This window comes from Aspergillus puulaauensis, chromosome 3 (assembly GCF_016861865.1).
Source record: "Aspergillus puulaauensis MK2 DNA, chromosome 3, nearly complete sequence".
In the NCBI taxonomy this organism is placed as follows: domain Eukaryota; kingdom Fungi; phylum Ascomycota; class Eurotiomycetes; order Eurotiales; family Aspergillaceae; genus Aspergillus; species Aspergillus puulaauensis.
The window spans coordinates 3,119,267-3,138,206 of NC_054859.1; the positions used below are offsets into that span (position 1 = coordinate 3,119,267).

At 49.9% G+C, this 18,940-nt stretch overlaps 10 protein-coding genes across 10 annotated transcripts; 3 read left to right on the plus strand and 7 right to left on the minus strand.

Moving 5' to 3' along the window:
• Positions 1-647: 647 nt before the first annotated feature.
• Positions 648-2,596, plus strand: APUU_31237S (uncharacterized protein; the record flags this gene model as incomplete). The annotated part of the gene is made up of 9 exons (XM_041702419.1): positions 648-924; positions 969-1,050; positions 1,094-1,140; positions 1,194-1,438; positions 1,508-1,794; positions 1,853-2,128; positions 2,187-2,217; positions 2,261-2,334; positions 2,392-2,596. The coding sequence occupies 9 exons, from the start codon at positions 648-650 to the stop codon at positions 2,594-2,596; spliced, it is 1,524 nt and encodes a 507-aa protein (XP_041555206.1).
• Positions 2,597-2,782: 186 nt separating this feature from the next.
• Positions 2,783-3,664, minus strand: APUU_31238A (uncharacterized protein; the record flags this gene model as incomplete). Its single annotated transcript, XM_041702420.1, has 1 exon — positions 2,783-3,664. One exon carries the CDS (start codon positions 3,662-3,664, stop codon positions 2,783-2,785), a length of 882 nt encoding a protein of 293 aa, XP_041555207.1.
• Positions 3,665-5,985: 2,321 nt separating this feature from the next.
• On the plus strand, positions 5,986-6,942 carry APUU_31239S (RTA1 domain-containing protein; the record flags this gene model as incomplete). Its single annotated transcript, XM_041702421.1, has 3 exons — positions 5,986-6,139; positions 6,188-6,430; positions 6,482-6,942. 3 exons carry the CDS (start codon positions 5,986-5,988, stop codon positions 6,940-6,942), a joined length of 858 nt encoding a protein of 285 aa, XP_041555208.1.
• Positions 6,943-7,325: 383 nt separating this feature from the next.
• APUU_31240S (aldo/keto reductase family protein) lies at positions 7,326-8,471 on the plus strand (the record flags this gene model as incomplete). Its single annotated transcript, XM_041702422.1, has 6 exons — positions 7,326-7,397; positions 7,444-7,454; positions 7,504-7,561; positions 7,624-7,805; positions 7,887-8,256; positions 8,304-8,471. 6 exons carry the CDS (start codon positions 7,326-7,328, stop codon positions 8,469-8,471), a joined length of 861 nt encoding a protein of 286 aa, XP_041555209.1.
• A 327-nt stretch (positions 8,472-8,798) lies between these two features.
• Positions 8,799-10,297, minus strand: APUU_31241A (haloalkane dehalogenase family protein; the record flags this gene model as incomplete). Its single annotated transcript, XM_041702423.1, has 3 exons — positions 8,799-9,477; positions 9,523-9,707; positions 9,869-10,297. 3 exons carry the CDS (start codon positions 10,295-10,297, stop codon positions 8,799-8,801), a joined length of 1,293 nt encoding a protein of 430 aa, XP_041555210.1.
• Positions 10,298-10,455: 158 nt separating this feature from the next.
• On the minus strand, positions 10,456-13,131 carry APUU_31242A (uncharacterized protein; the record flags this gene model as incomplete). Its single annotated transcript, XM_041702424.1, has 12 exons — positions 10,456-10,556; positions 10,621-10,671; positions 10,715-10,738; positions 10,785-11,193; positions 11,238-11,295; positions 11,343-11,497; positions 11,544-11,619; positions 11,667-11,820; positions 11,877-12,745; positions 12,791-12,855; positions 12,904-13,021; positions 13,067-13,131. 12 exons carry the CDS (start codon positions 13,129-13,131, stop codon positions 10,456-10,458), a joined length of 2,145 nt encoding a protein of 714 aa, XP_041555211.1.
• Positions 13,132-13,349: 218 nt separating this feature from the next.
• On the minus strand, positions 13,350-14,972 carry APUU_31243A (uncharacterized protein; the record flags this gene model as incomplete). Its single annotated transcript, XM_041702425.1, has 2 exons — positions 13,350-14,469; positions 14,518-14,972. The coding sequence occupies 2 exons, from the start codon at positions 14,970-14,972 to the stop codon at positions 13,350-13,352; spliced, it is 1,575 nt and encodes a 524-aa protein (XP_041555212.1).
• A 53-nt stretch (positions 14,973-15,025) lies between these two features.
• Positions 15,026-15,584, minus strand: APUU_31244A (uncharacterized protein; the record flags this gene model as incomplete). The annotated part of the gene is made up of 2 exons (XM_041702426.1): positions 15,026-15,088; positions 15,168-15,584. 2 exons carry the CDS (start codon positions 15,582-15,584, stop codon positions 15,026-15,028), a joined length of 480 nt encoding a protein of 159 aa, XP_041555213.1.
• Positions 15,585-15,845: 261 nt separating this feature from the next.
• On the minus strand, positions 15,846-16,163 carry APUU_31245A (uncharacterized protein; the record flags this gene model as incomplete). The annotated part of the gene is made up of 1 exon (XM_041702427.1): positions 15,846-16,163. The coding sequence occupies one exon, from the start codon at positions 16,161-16,163 to the stop codon at positions 15,846-15,848; it is 318 nt and encodes a 105-aa protein (XP_041555214.1).
• Positions 16,164-16,703: 540 nt separating this feature from the next.
• APUU_31246A (uncharacterized protein) lies at positions 16,704-18,143 on the minus strand (the record flags this gene model as incomplete). The annotated part of the gene is made up of 1 exon (XM_041702428.1): positions 16,704-18,143. The coding sequence occupies one exon, from the start codon at positions 18,141-18,143 to the stop codon at positions 16,704-16,706; it is 1,440 nt and encodes a 479-aa protein (XP_041555215.1).
• Positions 18,144-18,940: the final 797 nt, after the last annotated feature.

Consider the following 18,940-nt stretch of genomic DNA (forward strand, 5'->3'; position numbering starts at 1 on the left):
GAGTTCAACCGTAGACACGACTAGGTCGGAGATCGCGGTGCATAGAATGCCGTATTCTGATGATGACGAGGCCATGTTTGCCCTCAAGAAAGATGTTGAATATGGTAAAACGGAGTCGGTATGTTAGGGGAGGGAGGGGAGAAATCTTTCGGGGAGGACTTCATCCACTGTACTTGGAGAGGCAGAGGAATGCCCTGTTTAATTTATAGGCCATCCGCTACTATCTACTTAGCCACGCCACTTCCGTTCAGATAGAAAGTGTGTAGGTAGGGTAAGTTGGGTTATATATATTTAGTGCAGATTCGGAGTTCGGAGTCGATGCCGAATATAATTAAGCTCCCTGCATATGTTGACATAGCTTCCTGCTATGAGGCAAGTATCCCTGGTGATCACACCATAAACGTCCACTACCGTTAGCTCGCTGGCATACATAGCAGCTAAGATAAGCCGTCACAAACAAGCTAACTAACTGACTCGTTGGAGGTGCATAATCAGAGCAAGATGCAAGAGTTGGAGACGTTTGAAGATGCCATTTTGGTGGTGGTTGCGTTATCGCAATTTCTGCAAGCACAATAAAATTGTCAACGAGAGCTGCAACAATTAACAATTACCTCTATTCCCTGGCCAACCGTTATTAAACGTAGACTATGGCAACAGCAGACAAATCGACTGCCGTCGCGCAGTCGACACCGGTTCCGTCTGTTCAGGATGCACCAGAAACCAAACCAGTTTCATGGCGATATCGCCTCAAGCGAATCCTCTGGGATACATTTGACTACTCGCCGGAAGAGCGGCGATTTATTTTCAAAATCGACTTTTTCATCCTGTACGGACCTATTCTTGAATCGCTGATACGTGCTAACGGACGAAGAACATGGGCCAGCTTCTCGTACTTTTCCAAGAACCTGAACCAGAATAACCTATGTTAGTTGGCCTACTGGATGTTGAGTAAATTGCTAACAGAATAGCAAACGCATATGTCTCCGGAATGAAAGAAGAACTCAATGTCGTCGGAAATCAGTACCAAACATTCACCACCATGTGGACTATGTACGCCTCTCACCCTTGGAAGAGAGCGATACTAACAAAGCAGTGGCTACGTGATTTCCCAGATCCCCTCGCAGATGATATGCACTCGGGGTAACTACCCTGCTTCCATATCTTAGTTTATATTCTAATATATTTGCCATCAGTCCGCCTCTCCCTCTGGTGTCCCTCCTGGGAGTGTCTATGGGTAATCGTAACATTCGCATCAGCCGCCGTCAAAACACCGCAGCAGCTCTACGCCTGTCGGTTCCTGGTCGGTCTGGCAGAAGGAACATTCTACCCGGCTGTCCACACAGTTCTAGGCGGGTGGTATACGAGGCGCGAACTCGCCAAGCGCGCGTGCATATTCTTCGGCTCGGCGTTTGTGGGGAGTATGTTTAGTGGGTATTTGGTATGTTCCCTCCCTCCAAATTACCAGCCTGGGGAATATTAAAGGGGCGTCTTATTGATGTTCATGTAGCAAGCAGCTCTGTACAACGGCATGAACGGCGTCGGTGGGTTGTCTGGCTGGCGATGGCTTTTTATTTTCGATGGAGTGATTACTTTTCCTATGGCTGTTTGGGGATATCTTGCGCTGCCAGATCTACCGAGTAATACGAGAGTTCCCTGGCTGAAGCCTGAAGAGAAGGAACTTGCCCTGGAGAGAATGCGTAAGGCTGGAAAGAGCCTCGAGGAGCCGATTACGTGGAAGGGAACGAAGAGGGTGCTTTCTCGGTGGCACTTTTGGGTTTATACCACCTATTATACGTATATCTCTCTCCGACTAGGTCCCTGTTTATATACAGACTAACAAAAGGCTGTCCAGATTCTTCATCTGCAGCGAAAACATCGGCAGCTACATGAATCTCTGGCTGAAGAGTCTAAACCGGTACTCTGTGCCGCAGATCAACACATACCCGACTGTGATTAACGCCATAACTATCCTAACGAGCTTGATCTACGGCTGGACGAGCGACGGCTTTCAGGTCCGCTCTCCGATAGTGTTTTTCTCGCTGACGGTGTGCTTCTTCGCGGCGATGAATCTGGCGATTTGGGATGGAGTGCCGTTTGGGTTGAAGTGGGCGAGTTATTATCTTACTGGGTGAGCTATCTTATACTTATAGCGTTTTGTGTACGATATAGTCTAACAGGTGATGTAGGTTCGCGCAAGGGTCTGGTCCTGTATTCCTGGTATGTCACCAGCCATTCGTACAGAAGCATGCTAACAAACTAGACAATGGTCAACGAGGTCTGTGCAGGAGACAGTCTCGAAAGGAAAATTATCCTAGGATCAACAAACTCCATAGCGTGAGTTCACCCACCCTTAGTTTCTTACTGATCATCGCTAACTGGGCCACTGGGTAGGTACGCATTCAACGCGTGGATCCCCTTGATTTCATACAATACGAACTACGCCCCAAGGTTCCTGGTTGGGAATTCGGTGACGGTGGGGTTGATTGTTTGTGCAGCCTGTACACTGGGGCTCGCTGTGTACCTGCAGCGCAGAGATGAACAGGGTAGCATCGATGTTGAAAGCGAGTCTGAAGAGGGCGCTCAGGTACAGGTGTAAATGGGCTGCAACCGGATGTCTATATAGTTAGAGTACGGACTGCCGGTCTTTGAAGTATACAATGGAAATTAGCGGGAGGATTACACCGAATATGAGGCTAAGCATCAGATTCATTATGTACTGAAACCTACGTTTCAACGCCATGCTATGAGACCAATGCACATCTCAATTAAAGGCAGTAAGAGCTCATGACCTGTTATCAGGGTGCTCTACCGCAAAGTCCTTCTTCACCTCCGTGTCTGGCATTTCATGAGCCATCTCCCTCACATCTGACCCCTGCATCTCTGGACGCATCTCCCTCGCGTCCGTGCCCTGCAACTCACCCACCGGCGTGCTGCCCTGCATCTCCGCGAGCTGCGCGGCTACTGAGTCTAATTCCTTCGGGTGTTTCGTCCCAACTTCCGCAATCCCCTTGTGCTCTCCTGCTCCACTGCCGCTGTCACTCACATTATCGCCATCGCCACTGGGATTCTGTTTGCTCTTTCGTCGCTTGAGTAGGAAGAAACCTGCTCCCGCGAGGAGAGCGACACCGGCGACACCACCCACGACACCGCCTGCAATGGCGCCTTTGTTCGTGGTATGTGAGTCGGTATTATTGGAGTCGCTGCTAGGCGAGTTGGTGTGTTCCAGGACGGTGCCGGAGGTTGGAAGGTCGCCGTCGGTGAAGTACTCGGTTGTCGAGAAGCTGTTGACGAAATCGCTGTCTACGGTTGACAAGGATCGGTTGTAAAAGTGTACTGTGCCGCTGGTGGTTGTCACCAGAGCCGTCGTGTAGAAGGTATAGGAGGTGGCAACCGAGCCACAAATATAGTTGGTGGCATTGATCTCGGGAAAGTGCTGGGTGACACATTCCGGGCTATCGTCAAAGATGCACGGTAACGTGAAGGCGGCCTGCGTCGTCAGGATGGACGGCGTTTTGGAGACCTCGGTGCCAGGCATGCACGTAGTAAAGAAGCCGCAGTAGGCATCAGATGTGCAACAGGCTAGCATGTCGGGGTACTTGGTATCTGAGGGATGGTACACGCATGTCCCCGATGGACAACCGGCGGCAGCTGTTTGCGCCGTCATTATGCCGTTACTAGTCACTAGGAGCGCGAAAAGACTTACAAGCAGTAATGTTTCCCTCCGGAAATCCGCATATGCTATTAAAAGCACCCCCTAGACCGTGTGAACTGGTAGTATAATCACGGCGACGCAGTGCCGGACTCGGCGGCGGCGTCGTCTGGGACCATGCCGGTGGCAAGCTCGTCGAGTGGATGGAGGACTGCGTCGAGGTCGGTACAGTCAAGGACACTGCCAGCACAAGAGGCAGCACAAAGCATAGTACTGCGTGGGCCACGCGGAGGGACATGGTGGTTGGGGATGGGGGGAGAGAGAGGGTGGACTGTGGAGAGAAGAAAAAGTTCGCGAGATGTGAGGGCGATTCCTAACGGCGATAACATTCTATTTCTATCCCTTTCACTTTTCACGGGCATACTCCGGAGTCCAGAGGCCCTGTCTCCACTATGGACCTGGCTGGTTGGTGTTAGATTGGCGGCTGAGAGGGATCGTCTGCACCGGGTGGTGATAGGCGCCTGCTACTAGATGCAGGAGTGATTTGTAAATCATCACAGCCCTACAAAGTACAGGAGTGGTGTACCGGAACTGGTACGACGAGGCAGAGTTTGTCAATATGACAGGTGGATAGAGTCATGGAAGCATGGCTCTCTGTTAGGAGTCAAGGGAAGCTGCGATGGTACCTCTCAGTAGGAGTAACAAAGTATCCGTAAGTGGTCCGAGAAGGAGAATACTGGAGATCGACGCTGTTGGCACGGTCCATTTATAATTCTAGTCTTTTGATATACGACACACCTAGACTCAAATTTTCTTCTCGCAAATCAATAGGCATAACAAGCACGCCCTCTTGGGTTTTACTTGGCCTCTTGGTACAGCCCTGCCGGGTTCAACCCCTCAAAACGCTCCTTGAGTCCGACAATTCGACGAGGCAGGGGAGTATCATAGTATGTAGAGCTCGTATATTTCGCGTCCACATGAACCAACATTAGGCTGATCCGCAGCGGGAAGAGCGCCGCAGACCTGTTTACGTGACATATTTGCTTCCTATAGGATGCTTAAAAAAGTTTTCAGCCAATAAATCCGCTCTGCCATTTTGGTAGTGGAGCTTTTTACTGATCTGCAGGACAACTTGTTTGTTATGTGAACGGCCTGACGATCTCGCCCCCAAGCCAATATCCCAGATGGGCCTGCCCGTAAGCCAACTTAGATTAAATATGCTGAACCAGCCGGATTCTCAAGAGCTGGGCAAGGGCAGTTCACTTCGTTGGGCCGCTGCCACGACTCGCAAGGCTCGCCGGCGAATGACTAGAGCCACCAAGGCGATAACATTTTATGGAGAGGACTCGCCAGTATGCTGCAACCGCAGCCCTACCCGGAACGGAGCCAGCATGAGCCCGTCAGTTGCCAGGCCAAGCACTGACATTCGATGGTTTCCACGTTGTCCACTGCGCTTAAAACCCGCTCTGAAACCAGATTTTACAGCAGTGCAAGACTCCAGGGAATCATCATTCTGGGCCCTGCAATTGTCCATCTAACCCAGAGGAAGGACAAATTTGCTAAACGATTGACGACTAATAAACTTGCGTCCGGCTCAAGAGGTAGGGCGGAATATGCCTCTTGATGATTCCTTGGCCATGCCATTAGGATGTTACGGAAATAGGATCCGCCTGCCACATCTACAGCATCGGAAATGACGTTGTTGATGATTTGAAACGGGTCGAAAAGGATTCGAATGGTGCAGAGGACAATGGCGCGTCTTGCTACTGACTTGCTCGTCTGCCTACCTGCATTGCAGAGCCTTCGGTGTTTTCGGTATTTTCGGCATTTTAGGCAGTCAATCAGAGCTCAGGCTTGATGGATTGAAGTCAGCCTCAGAGGAACCATGCATCATGAATCCTTCAGGCGTAGACGGCAGAATATGACGAAGATATTGTGTTTAGGCTGCCATTTTCCACCGACAGGGGCAGGATGGACAGTCATTTCAGAACCGCTGGGGACAGGGGCGCATTAGGTAGCTACATTCTGCCGTTTTCTTGTCGCAGAGAAATGGAAGACCGTGTCAGATCATGGTAGCCACTAGGAAGCAGCAATACAAGACATTCAAACGCCGTCGCCGATCTAGGCCAATCGACAGCTTCGGGAATGCGAATGCGAAATACGAGCGTGCAAGAAAGTGGAACCAGGCTGAGCTTAGCGAAAACGAGAGCGAGACAGAGCCAGACCCGAACTGCTTGGCGGAGGCGGTGCTATACGAAATGCGACGGGGGGAGTATATAGGACTGAACAGTGCAAAGCACGAACAGTAAGTAAATCAATCATCAGGTAATTCCAACATGGCCAGCGACAACAACATCTACGGGTACAATCCCTCCATTCCAGCTGCAGCCATCTTCATCGTCCTGTTTGGCGCTTCCACTGGCTTCCACGGCTACCAATTGATCAAAGCACGAGCTCTATACTTTATTCCTTTTGTTATTGGGGGACTTTGTATGTCATCTTTCCTATTTCCCTTGATCAAAGACTAATGTCAATCAGTCCAAGTTCTAGGCTATATTTTCCGTGCCGTCAGCCACAACGACACCGATTCGGTCCCCAAATATGCCCTCCAGACGGTCCTCATCCTGCTCGCTCCAGCCCTCTACGCGGCCTCCATCTACATGGTCCTGGGCCGACTGATGATCCACCTCGATGCGCAAAAACTCAGTCTCGTGCGAGTCTCGTGGATGACCAAGATCTTCGTCACCGGCGATGTCGTTTCCTTCCTGATGCAGTGCGGCGGTATGTCCCTACTCATACCTCTATACATATCTTTCAAACTAACCAATGCAGGCGGCGGCCTCATGTCCGGCGACGACCCCGACACCCGCAAACTCGGCGAAACGATCACAATCATCGGCCTGATCGTGCAAATCGTCTTCTTCGGCTTCTTCCTGATAACCTCTATCATCTTCCACATCCGGATAAACAAGAACCCTACTCTACCTTCACGGGAGGCACTCGCGACCTGGCACCGCGGCAACATCACGGCGCGCAACTGGGTGACTCTGCTCTTTGCGCTGTATACGGTGTCGGTGCTTATCCTGGTGCGCTCGGTGTTTCGGCTGGTGGAGTTCATTGATGGGTATGGCGGGTATTTGATGACGCATGAGGTGTTTATTTATGTGTTTGATGCGGTGCTCATGGTTGTTGTGATGGGGGTGCTGAATTATTGGCATCCTTGTTTTGTTATTCGTGGGGGGAGGGAGAAGGGGGGTCTCCCTAGGGATTTTGAGGGTGTGCCTTTGCGGTAGCTTCTTACTGCAATGGTTAGCTGATAGATGGGTTGCAGCATGGTGTGAATACTGCAGTGTTGGTGTTTGTTAGATATATAAATTAGACGGGTACGGGCTGGATATAAGACATTATTCTATTCTGATAACCGTATTTATCGAAATGTCATTCGACCATAAACAGTAGCAGCTAGCCGTCCTTATATTGTTTTACATCAATAATATTCACGGATAATCTGTCCATATAATGAGATAAGTTAATCAGATAATCAGATAATCAGATAAAATGACCCCACAGCGGAAGGGGCGGATCTTCTCTTCACAATGACGAAATAATAACTCACTATTATTTAACTGAACATTCCCCTTCAATTCTCCCTCTTCATTATACATCATTAAACAAAATGGCCAGACTCACCCTCAAGTCCACCCAAAAGCTGCTCTCGGGCTTCGAGATCCCCGTCCTGGGCTACGGCGTACGTCTCATGCAATCCACTAACTAACAATTACTGACTGATCCAGGTCTACCAAACGTGCGTTTAATTATCCTCCTCCATCGTCCAATGTCTGATTACCCAACAGCCCAACAAACGTCGCCGAGAGCGTCACCGTCGAGGCACTCAAGCTCGGCTACCGACACGTACTGCCACAAACTTATCCTGCCCACCACGAGAAAATAACCAGAGACTGACTGATTGCAAGATCGATTCGGCGGCGGCATACAAGAACGAGAAAGAAGTAACGGCTGCAATTTCCAACGCCGGAATCCCCCGGTCGCAAGTCTTTCTCACCACCAAGATCCCCCCGCCCGCGAACGGATACGAGAATGCGAAGCAGAGTATCGAGGATAGTCTGAAGCAGGCGGGGACGGATTATTTTGATTTGTACGCCGCCCCTACTCCAGAATTCCCTTATTTATGTTTTTTTTTTCTCTTTTGAAAGGCAAGCTAACATGGTACTGTTAGAATCCTAATCCACGCCCCCTACGGCGGAAAAGAAGGCCGACTCGGCGCCTGGAAAGCCCTCGTCGAAGCCCAAAAAGCCGGCAAAACGCGCTCGATCGGCGTCTCGAATTACGGAGTCCACCACCTCGACGAGCTAGAGAAGTACATCTCTTCCGGCGGCGGCGGCCAGATCGATGTCGGGCAGTACGAGCTGCACCCGTGGCTGGCGAGACCGGATATTGTCGATTGGTTGAAGAAGAGAGGGGCTGTGGTGCAGGCTTATTCGCCGCTGGTCAGGAATACCAAGGCTGATGAGCCTGTGCTGAAGGAGTTGGGGAGGAAATATGGCAAGACGACGGCGCAGGTGCTGATTCGGTGGAGTTTGCAGAAGGTATGTCCTCTTTCTCTTGAACAGCCTAGGCTGAACTGACTGTATAGGGCTTCGTTCCCCTTCCGAAATCGGTTACTCCTGCGCGTATCAAGGAGAATGCGGAGGTGTTTGACTTTGAGTTGAGTGAGGAGGACATGGCGAAGCTGGATACGGGCAAATATGAGCCTTGTGCATGGGATCCCACTGTTGAGAGGGATGCGTCGCCCTCGTTGTAGATGCCTAAATAGATGGCGGGATGTTGAGCCCGAGGATTGGACAAAGTTCTATAAATGACCCAATGCAAAAAGTAGCCATTGTTCCTATTTGGGTTACACTAAGCAACAATGTTAAAGACATAGGACGAAAGATAGCCAGTGATTGCAGTGCCAGTTACGACGCAGAAACCAACCCAGGTCTAAATACAACACTCCCAATATTGCAGTGGTCAAATGTATACTGTTTGAGGGTAGTCTAGGTTTGGATGGATTAGACTGTCATTCTCTCGATTATAATTTTTAGATGTATCCAATACATGGCATGATATCCAGGAATCCTGGGAATGCCTATCTAGCAACCCCATCAGATGCCCTCGCAAACTTGGCAATCAACCCAGAAACCTCGCCCGGCTTCCCCTCCATGGGCATATGTCCAGCACCTACAATCCAAACCCCCTTAGCAGCCCAATCCACAACGCGCTCAGGATTGATAGTCTGCACGAAAACACTCTTGTAGTCTGTAAGAATCGGGTCCTTGTCGCCGAAAACATGCATAACCTCGGTCTCATCATCGTACTGTCCGACACTCCAGTACCCTCTCACCTGGTCGCCCTGTGCAGAGAGGCGGGCTTGATTGTTTAGAGAGTCGAAGTGGCTTGGGCCTGCGAGACCTTCTAGGACTTTCCAAATGTAGGTTTGGCGTAGCGTGAACAGGACGAACCGGGGTAGGGACGGGATCATGTGGCTGAACCGCTCGATACTGGATTTGGAGGAACGGGGTAGGCCCTTGTAGGGTGCGGTGTATGCCTCGATGTCTTCTTTGGAGAGATGGGGGATCAGGAAGCGCAGGACGGCGGACTGGGGAAGGAACCCGTGCAGGAGGCCGGTTGTGCAGTACCAGATGCGGTTGAGGAGGCGGTAATGCAGGGACGTGTCGCTGAGACGGGGTGGAAAGAAGCTGTTTAGCAGGAAGAGGCCGTCGCAGGTGTTCGATGGCAGCCGGGGGAGGGTACAGAGGGCGATGCAACTATATCGTTAGTATAGCCACGATAAACGGTGAGAGGTAGCATACCCGCCCCAATCATGCGCGGCAATAATTGCATTCTCAAGCTCAGCAACTTCAAAGAACTTCACCAATGTACGGATATGCAGTTCGAATGTTATTGCTTGAGGGCGCAGGATCTTGTCGCTTCGGCCGTGGCCCAGCCAGTCGACGGCGTAGACATCGTGTCCGCTATCGAGCAGCGAGGGAAACACCTACATCATTAGAGAGGAAAATATGTAGTAAGAGGGGGTATTAAATTTCTCCACAGGTAGCTCCAGCTGAGATTCCCATGCAAGAAAACAATCGGCCGGTGAGTTCTGCGTCCATCCTGGAGGACACTGCTGTAGCTGGGTCGCAGGTGGATATAGCGCACTGTAGCTCCACAGACGTTGAATTCATAGGTATCATCTGCCCATGGAGCGCTCTTCGCCCATCCACTGCTGTCCCTCTCGACATGGAATACCTCATCTTCTTTGAATCGATAGGAACCGTCGAGCTGGGAATGTGCTAAGGTGTCCGATCGGGATCGATACTGTTCGGTGTTTTGAACTAGGCGCGACCAGCCGGAGGGGATCACGAGATTAATGGAGTTTTGGATAGCTGAAGGGAGCAAAGAGAAAGCCACCTTGCTGAGATACAGCGGAATGAGAATGGCAGCTAGGAAGATCCGGTTGATGGTAAAAGAGAGCAGGAAAGAGCTGAGATAGCCTGCGACAACCATGACCCCAGTCGAGACAGCCTCTATGTTGCAGACTGCCGACTTGAGGATACTGTCAATACGGACATTAATATGGAATGGCATTTTGATGTTGATGTTGATGTTGTGATGGAGAGTTGATAGGGAATACTGGTTATATGGTGGATTAATCATGACGTCAGCCAGGAACCCTAATGACAACAACCTTTATGGACTCTTCACATGTCTTAACAGGTTAACAATGTTATTACACTCTGTACATGTCATAATGCCCTCTGTAACCCCTCATGCCTTACCACCCATCCGTCCTGTGGAAACCCAGGAGCATGGCCAGACCCATTCCACCCCGCAGCCATATACGCCACTATTCAGTCAGATATACCCTAAAATAATCCTCCCTTTAATGAATGTCAATCGGTCGCACTTACCTGCTAGTAGAAATCCTGCATTACCAGGCATGAACGGTGGAGGCGTCCCCCCTATATAGTTAGCAGCGCCCGTACATATCAGACAACAACCTACCATCGCCTCCGCGAACAGCAAATCCTAGGCCAAATTAGCATAATCCAGTTTCTAAATACTTCAACCATACCAGCATCATCGAAAACCCAGTAATCATACGCCGTCAAATGATAAATAGCCGGATCCGGATTCCCAATCCTCGCCGAGTTAATCGCAAGAACTGGCCGCCCCCAGCCGCGAATATTCTCATCTGTCCAAACCTCCCACACCTTATCTGCTGTTTTCTTTGCAATCCCTGGATCAACAGCCGGAGTGTCGGGGAGTATACCCTGCAGCATAATCAAGCTCCGCGGATCGCCTGTTAATTCTGAATCTTCCCACCAGGAACTATTCAGCCCTTCGTAAACAGCGTAAAGGCCATTGACTTGCGGTGGAGGTGCGAGATTCTCAGCGACGATTGTCCACTTTTCCGGAATGGGCTGGTCGAGTCTCGCTTTCCAGTCTCGCGCGACGTCGAGGGCGTACCGCCAGTATGCTATCTGTGGGTGGTCAACAAAATCCAAATTCATGAAGTAAGCTGTACCTCGTAGGCTAGATTCAGAGTTTCGGCTGGAGGTGTGTTCTCTGTGACGCCATAAGACCTGGAACGTTTAGTGAATTGATTGACTTTATATTCCATATAGCTCACGGTGGTCCCAGATCATAGTAACCTGAGCTTTCATTCTTCCATGCATACGACGCCATGTAGTCTGCTGTCGCTGTTAAAACGCGATCCCACTGTTTCAGTGTCTTTCTCGTTGGTGATGCCTGGTATGCTAGTTGAGCGAGGTACATCGGGTGCGGCTGCAATATATCAGTGGTCGTTGTTAAGACATCGATGTAAATTCACCTGCTGCCATAGTAGAAGCCCATTGATACCCCCAGGCGAACTAACACCTGTATTCGTCTCCGTCATCTTGGGCCACCTGCAAGTCTTAGTATGATTGCCATGAGTAGATGGTGATTGTAATACCTAGCGCCCTCCCATCCCATCGACTGCGCTCTCGCTAACGAAGAAGGAAGAAGAGTCTCATAGAGCTCAGGGAAGATATTATCAAAGAACTCTTGCCGGCCCCAGGTCGCCCAATGTGCATTATGCCATACCACCATCTCCATATGAAATTTGCCTTTATCTTTTAGCATCTTGATGGGCCTCGTAAGGAATGTGGAGGGGAACTCTCACCATACCACCCATTATTCATCAATCCGCTCTCCTGGGGCGACTGTCCTGTTGCTGCACTGTTCACGCGAACGTGGTACTGCGAGAGGATGATTCGACGCTGGAGTTCGTCTGCTTTCGGGTTTGTGGACGAGGTGAGATCGACGAAGCCGCCTTTGCTCCAGTATTTGTTCCATCCTGCGCTGCTTCTGCGTTGGACTTTGGCAGGATGCTCGGGGATTTGCCTTTCTGGGGAGAAGAGTGCTGTGAATGATATAGTTGATGATCGTGATCTGGGTTTAAGTGTGTATTGATGCTTTGCTAGGCATGTTGCATTCTTGGGTTGGAGTAGTTGAAGAGGAGAGTGAGATGGCCAGCGGAGGTTGATGTAGTAGTTTGTCTCTTGTAGTTCATGGTAAACATGAGCTGTATCTTTGTTCCTGGTGGGAATAATGGACGTAGTGTGGTTATCAGGAAAGTCGTACACGCCAACGAACACTTCGTACTTGTAGTCAGTCGAGTGAATCGGGGGATACGGAAAGTCCAGTTCCACAGCCAATGCACCATTATCGACCAGCTCGGACTCGATATTGAATGCGACCGAGTCAGAGTCAAAGTCTCCCTGTGTGACTACCTTGACATGTTTACCGTCGACCTTGAATGTCGAAGTTATCACGCCGTTCCAAAGGTCCAATTCCTGTCGCGGGTCTGTAATATGAGACGCTGCCAATGTGGCATTCTTGTATCTCAGCCCTATGCGCCCAAGGTTTATACGATTCGGATTCCCAATCAGCCACTGGGACACTTCAGGGAGGTCAGGATCGGGAATGTCATAGGAAACGTTGCGGCCGTGGGTCAACATTGGGACTCCGGTGTAATCGTCGAGTTGCTCTCTGGGCAGCATTAATGGTGGTCAAGACTAAGTCTGAATAACGTACCCATTGCTCGGTAGGGAGTCATTGTGCCATGCCCAGCTCGATAGGGTATTAAATGGGAGGAATGTCTGTCTTAATTAGCATTGAGTAGACAGATATGCAATATGGCAATCTACCTGCATCCCAGTATTATCCACATTGAATGCAAAGTCCCCATTCCCCACCTGCAGGGGTGTTGTCTCATTGTCGATTAGGGTCGTTCGGACGACATTATATTGGGACACTATTTTTTGCCTGGAATTGTCAGCTTCATGTACACCGACTCGATCGGCTATGTACCTGTCGATTCGGCCGGCAACGAGAGTTGGCAACAACCACAGATATAGACCGTTAAAGCCGCGCATTTTGACCAAGAACACTTACCAACTACACCATGTAGCCGTTTGGAGGGCAGATTCTTTTATTTAATCTCGGAGTAATTACCCCGAAGATCTGGGGTAAATGGACCCCGCGCTGTACACTCGGTAGAGTGGTCCTAATTAATGCACCAATGCTATCAGGCTAGACCAATGTGCGATGGGCTAGGTCTGCTTTAACGAACAGCACTGGAAAGACCACCAGCTCATTCATAGTCGGTCCAATCCTCAAGCTTAAAGTCAGGATCTTCTCCCCCCAGCCAAGTCTCGCGAAGGGCACATATTCCTGCCGGGATACGCTCACGGATACCACGCACTTCCTTGAGACACGGATGCAGATTACTATTGATGCTGTGCTCCAGATTCTCAAGTTGGCTGTCCCGCTCAGGGTCTTCTCCCCTCTCATAGCCGCGGATCGTGAGAGACCGTAATCTCAGAGGCAGCTCGTGGAGAAGATCAGGACTATCGGGTTTAGATGTAAGTCCCTTGACCAGCCAAAAGAACAAGCGCACCCCAACATCCAGGGAAGTCAGCGCCGTAAGGTCCTTGAGCGAGCCGGAGTACCTGAGCGACCATGGTGGACGCCCTAGCCAACGACTGAATATTCGCTGCCGAGTAAAGTAACCGAAGACAAGATGGTGGTCGCAATCGACCTCCAAGGTCTCGAGCGTCGCCCTGTGGCGAAGAATGCCACCCAGGAAGATCCAGAAATGGAGTTTATTGTCACGCTCGCTTTCGTGTGCACGCCGTCCAACATCGCCATTGCTACCGCCGGGTTCCTTGTCACCGATGTATCCACTGGTGTATTTGAAGTTGCGAAGCTCGCTTGGAGCACAGAGCAGGGGGGTGAGAACATTTGTGTCGATCAGCGATCGGTGGAGCTCTATGCTCTGGATGTTGTTGGGCGTGAGTTCTAATGCAGTGTGTCGCATAGGGAATCCCTTCATACCGTCGACACTGATGGCCTGGAGCTTGGGCAGTCCGCTTGTTAGAGCGAGACAGCCGTTGATGTCGCACGGCGAGTACCACTTGTTGCTCAGGTAGGGCCGTGGTAGGAACTCAATCTTCTGCACTTGCTGGAGATAAGGGCACCCTGGCTCCTGTCCCCAAGAGGGTATATGTAACGATGAACCGACGGACTGGATAAACTTGTCGAGAGGGAACGGAAGTGTACAATGTTGAGGCCCGTTCTGGGACGGGTCAGCCAGGCCATCGCCCAGTATTCGAAAAGGCGCGCCCAGGACCAGGGACTCCAGCACTGGACAAACACTCATTAATAGCACTGCAATCGCCTGCCCAATGAATACCCCTCGGTCGGTATTCTCCCTGTTGCTGTATTAGTGAGTGCGTGAGGTCGATAAGGAGAGAACGTACGCGTAAAAAGACGACCGATGACCAGGGGGGCTAATATCAATCTTCCTCTGCATCACCATATTTAGAAATGTATCCTCATCATAGCCAGTACAAGGCAGTCGTCTAACTGCCTTTTTAACAAGATCCAAATCGCCCTGGCTAAGCGAGCGTAGGCAATCGGCATTCTCGACCTTGCGATACTCGCCGGGGTGGACAGGCTGGCGATCGATTTCCAGGTGCCGCACGTACATCCCCAGAGACGGCTTCCGCAGGATTGATAGAAGTATCTCGAACGCGGGATTCAAGTGCTCGTCTGTCCGGATCCTGATGCGTCGATACCGACGACGTGTCGCGAGGTCGCAGATTTCATGGACCCGGCGGAACTGGACAGAGAGCGCGACGATATCTTTGTTGCTTGGGAGGTCCTTCACAATAAGAGCCAGGAGCTCGTCGGGTAGGCGTTGCAGATGTGGCATGGTGTGGGCTGGTTGATTGGTTCTGTTTGTTGATGTTGAGGCTGAGGTTGAGGTTATTCGCGAACGGCATTTGGCGCCTCAGGCATCGATTCTGCCCCCACTGATCGTTGGTCTTCCTTTATTTATAGCTACTATGCCATTCAATACAATTGCATGCTATTATCTCTGTTTGTTATTTGTAGAGTAGATTATTACCTGGCGCCTGGGTGTAGTGGCTGAGTATATACTACGCGACCCTAGTGATGAGAGGTGAACGTCTGCGAATCGGACTGTCTCGAGGGTGTCTCTTTGTCGATATATAAAGTCTTTCAGGCGTGGCTCAGCAGGGTCCTGCGCAAACATTTGTCCGTGGATCGTCAGGCTCCTCAATTGGAATGCCAGTGGTGTTGATATAGCGGAGCTCATGAAGCCATCCCAATATCTCGGCTTATGCTGGCCAAACGACAGGCCCTGGAGCTGTTTTGCTGATTCAAGTAAGCGAAGCACAGCATTTGGCTTAATAAAACTACCGTAAACATAATTCACAGCGAGCTCTTGGATACTGGCCCAGAGCCCCGAGAATTCCAGCTCTCTAACAGTTCTCTCAATGAAACCGTCGCCCTCAATGTACATTTGGGCATCAGGCCTCCTAAAAAACCAACTTGCGTCTGGTAAACAGACCTTAAGCGAGTGAACACTTCTCTTTGCGTCGATAATGGTGCGAATAATCACGGCAATTACTTCTTGTCCTGACAGGTGTCCTGGATCAGCCCAAAAACAGACATTTGGCCCCGTAATTTCAAAGGAATCACAGTTACGGAACCGCTTGAGAATGCCTTGTAGCTGGCTAAATGCCGGACCTGCAGGATCAAGTTCTCTAATAGAGTTTCTGACCTAGGTTTTACCTTCGCTAGCCGGAGGTGAGCTATCTAAGACGACCATTAACTTTTGCATATGGCGGGCCACGATGGACTGCCTAGATATTTGATCGAGGGCGTTTAATGACGGAGTGGAGAGATCTGTTCGCATCGTGGAAAGAGCCAGCCGCCTGATAACGATGAGGGTGCTATTATGGGTATACCGGCTTGCCTTGTGGAATGAATGAAGGTCATCGGGGCCCAGATATTGTGCGATACCTTCAATGATCTCTGGTGGTAGGCCATCAATTGAGGTTTCTGGTGCAAGAACTGGGCGAGATTCGGATTGACCCATGTTGAAATGGTTGAATGGTTGAGTGAGACTTCTGGAAGGTCCTGTGAATGCTTAATGTCTTTATGAAGAACAGGGAGAGCATTAATATACATGCAATTGATAAAGAATAAGGGACCAAAAAGGAATATTGGTATTGGTTTCAGTGCAGCATTCCTTTGTAAAATCCCATACAAGTAGAGAAAGCCAAAACATGGCAATAATGCTATACACCTTGTCCTCAGTCTTTGAACCAGTACTCTGAGAGCCTCCTTATGCCAACTCATTGTCCTGCCTCTTGTTGCTCCTGCACCATTCTTATATGACGAAGCGGATGCAAACAGAGTATTGACCCTTATAAACGCAATATAGAGCCACCTCATTTGAGTACAAAGGCTTCGTCTGACATGGGGATGTATGTACCCTGCTACGACCATACATGGGGCATCAACTATCATCAGATACTATTGACAAGTTCAGCAGAATGTTATATTGTAGAAAATATACTGATACGAACTTCACGTTCTTCCATGCTAACTAATCCTAAGTGATCGAGAGAATGCATCAGCGAAAGGAGGCCCATGATGGATCACCGTTTGACGGTCCAACCTGAGCACAATCCAGGAGCTTTTGGAGCGCAGCATTCATATTGGGCCCTGAATAACTGACTCTGCCGGTGACTATATCACCATCTTGATGCCAGGAAGTATAGGAGGAATAAGTAAACTTTGACCCAGTTACTCCATTCACAGTGGGGTTGATAGACAGTTCGGGGAAGTCCAGTGCAGCGACCTTCTTAGACTGCGGCCATGGATCAATTGGCACTGAAAATGCCAAATCAACAAGAGTGATTTCCTCCAGCGTGGTGAGATTGTCCCTGATATACTCAAGAATGGGCTTCCACCCAGGACCTTCCAACCTCATCGTCAAATTCCCAAAGTACACCTTGCGCAGCGTGCCTCGGAATTTATGGAGGAACTGAGGAAGATACTCAAATACCTGGAACGGCGTCGGGTCCTGAAAATCGCTGTATGAGCCTATGGCCCCGTTCTCCAAGCGAAGTTCCTCGAGTTGGAACTCGCAATCCCGTATACACTTTGGCTGCAACATATAAAAACCCCCGGCATCATATTTCTTATCCAGGGAAATATGCATCCTGCGGAGTCCCGTTGACAATTCCAGAATCGTACGCATCTGCTGGCCTGGGAATCTTACTATTAAACCAGTATTCCTCACAATGAGCGATTCGATCTGCGACCAGGGACTCCCAGATCGACCGTCGGGGAATCTGTACGCCTTGCTGCGTTCTTGAATATACGGCCATAGCGAGTGTCCTTGTACGGCCACCGCATGTGCCACATCGTAGTCAACATCGAGCTCCCTCACATTGACAGTATTCGCACACATAAGGTGGAATAGGAGTGCCAGGACGTCGCCCGGGCTCAACCTCGAGCGCATCTCATCTACGCTCTCATAGCGCAATGGCCCCCTACCTACCGGCTGACGGACAGGGTTTCCGGTAATTGTAAATGCCTTGCAGTTGGCCAGGCGAGCGAGTATTTTGTGTAGGTAGTCCTGCCCATCACCTGTTGGACTCAGGGGACTGACCTGTGGAAAAGAGTGCTCTGCATCGCTGGGACCGTCTCGCCTCCACTCCCATCCTGCGCCGAAGCTCATGTGCTCCTCCCTGCTAAATTCCACTGTCTGGATCCTAGACGCAAAGTGCGGGTCCTGGGACGCTTTGTCCAGTTTCTGCAAAGAATCCACGCTTAGGTCTGTATGGATCACTGAGAGAAAGGTCTTTTCGAAGTGGTTGGAAGTACATGCCGTGATGTATGTTCCGCAAAGTCGGAGCGACGAGTTATCCCTTGCGTTCAGGTACTTTGCTATTGCCTCAACTAGTTCTGGAGGAAGGACTCCGATGGTCCCTCCTAGTTTTGGCTTTCGATGCCGACGGGACACGGGCAGGCGCTTCTTCAGATAATTAACAAATCGGTTACCCATTATGATATTGGGCGGTTGAAACAGGATGTATAATAGTACGTCTTTGCGCTAAACGTCAGATACGGGCTGGGGTTTTATACACACATCCCTTTAACAATGGCTCGTTGAGTAGAAAGAAAGTATCTCTAAGTATTCACTCTCAAGGCCGATCTGGCCAATAAGCTTGGTAAATCTAATGAACAAAGAGCGTTGTCGCTTTGAAACGAGCAAAGATTTTTCATCCGTCTACATACATAGCCATATCGCTTTCTTTCTACTCAAATTGTCTAAATGCGAGTGGTTGCTGGTTGTTGGTTTTTATGCCGCGTAGTAGAGTGGGTGAGTTAGGGCATTCACATCTTGGACTTGACCAGGATGCCCATGAGCTTAGTATACTAAGTACATTCACTACGGATCATATCTGTGTATGTGGAAGACCCCGGCTATTACCTTTCGTTGGATTCTGCAAAGCGTATTTGGAAAGCTGGATGGCTGTGCTTGCACATTCATTACTGCTGCACTGCAATACTTACATGTGCAAGGGGCATTGAAAGAGAGGAACAATTATTTTCTATTTGCTATTTCTTACGATGACACCTATGCTGTAATTGAAGGGAACGGCTTGCCACCCGGGTGCAATTACGTAGTGATTGACAGCGATCCAGCGCGTTTCCTGCTTTCAAATGCTAAACATGAATAGAGGAAAAGATCATATGAAGAGAAAGTAAAGTCCTCCGACTGTGACTGTTGAAAGCGGCAAAGGGCTTTGATATGGACGGCAGCTGGCACTGCCGACCAAACATGAAACCCGCTATCTC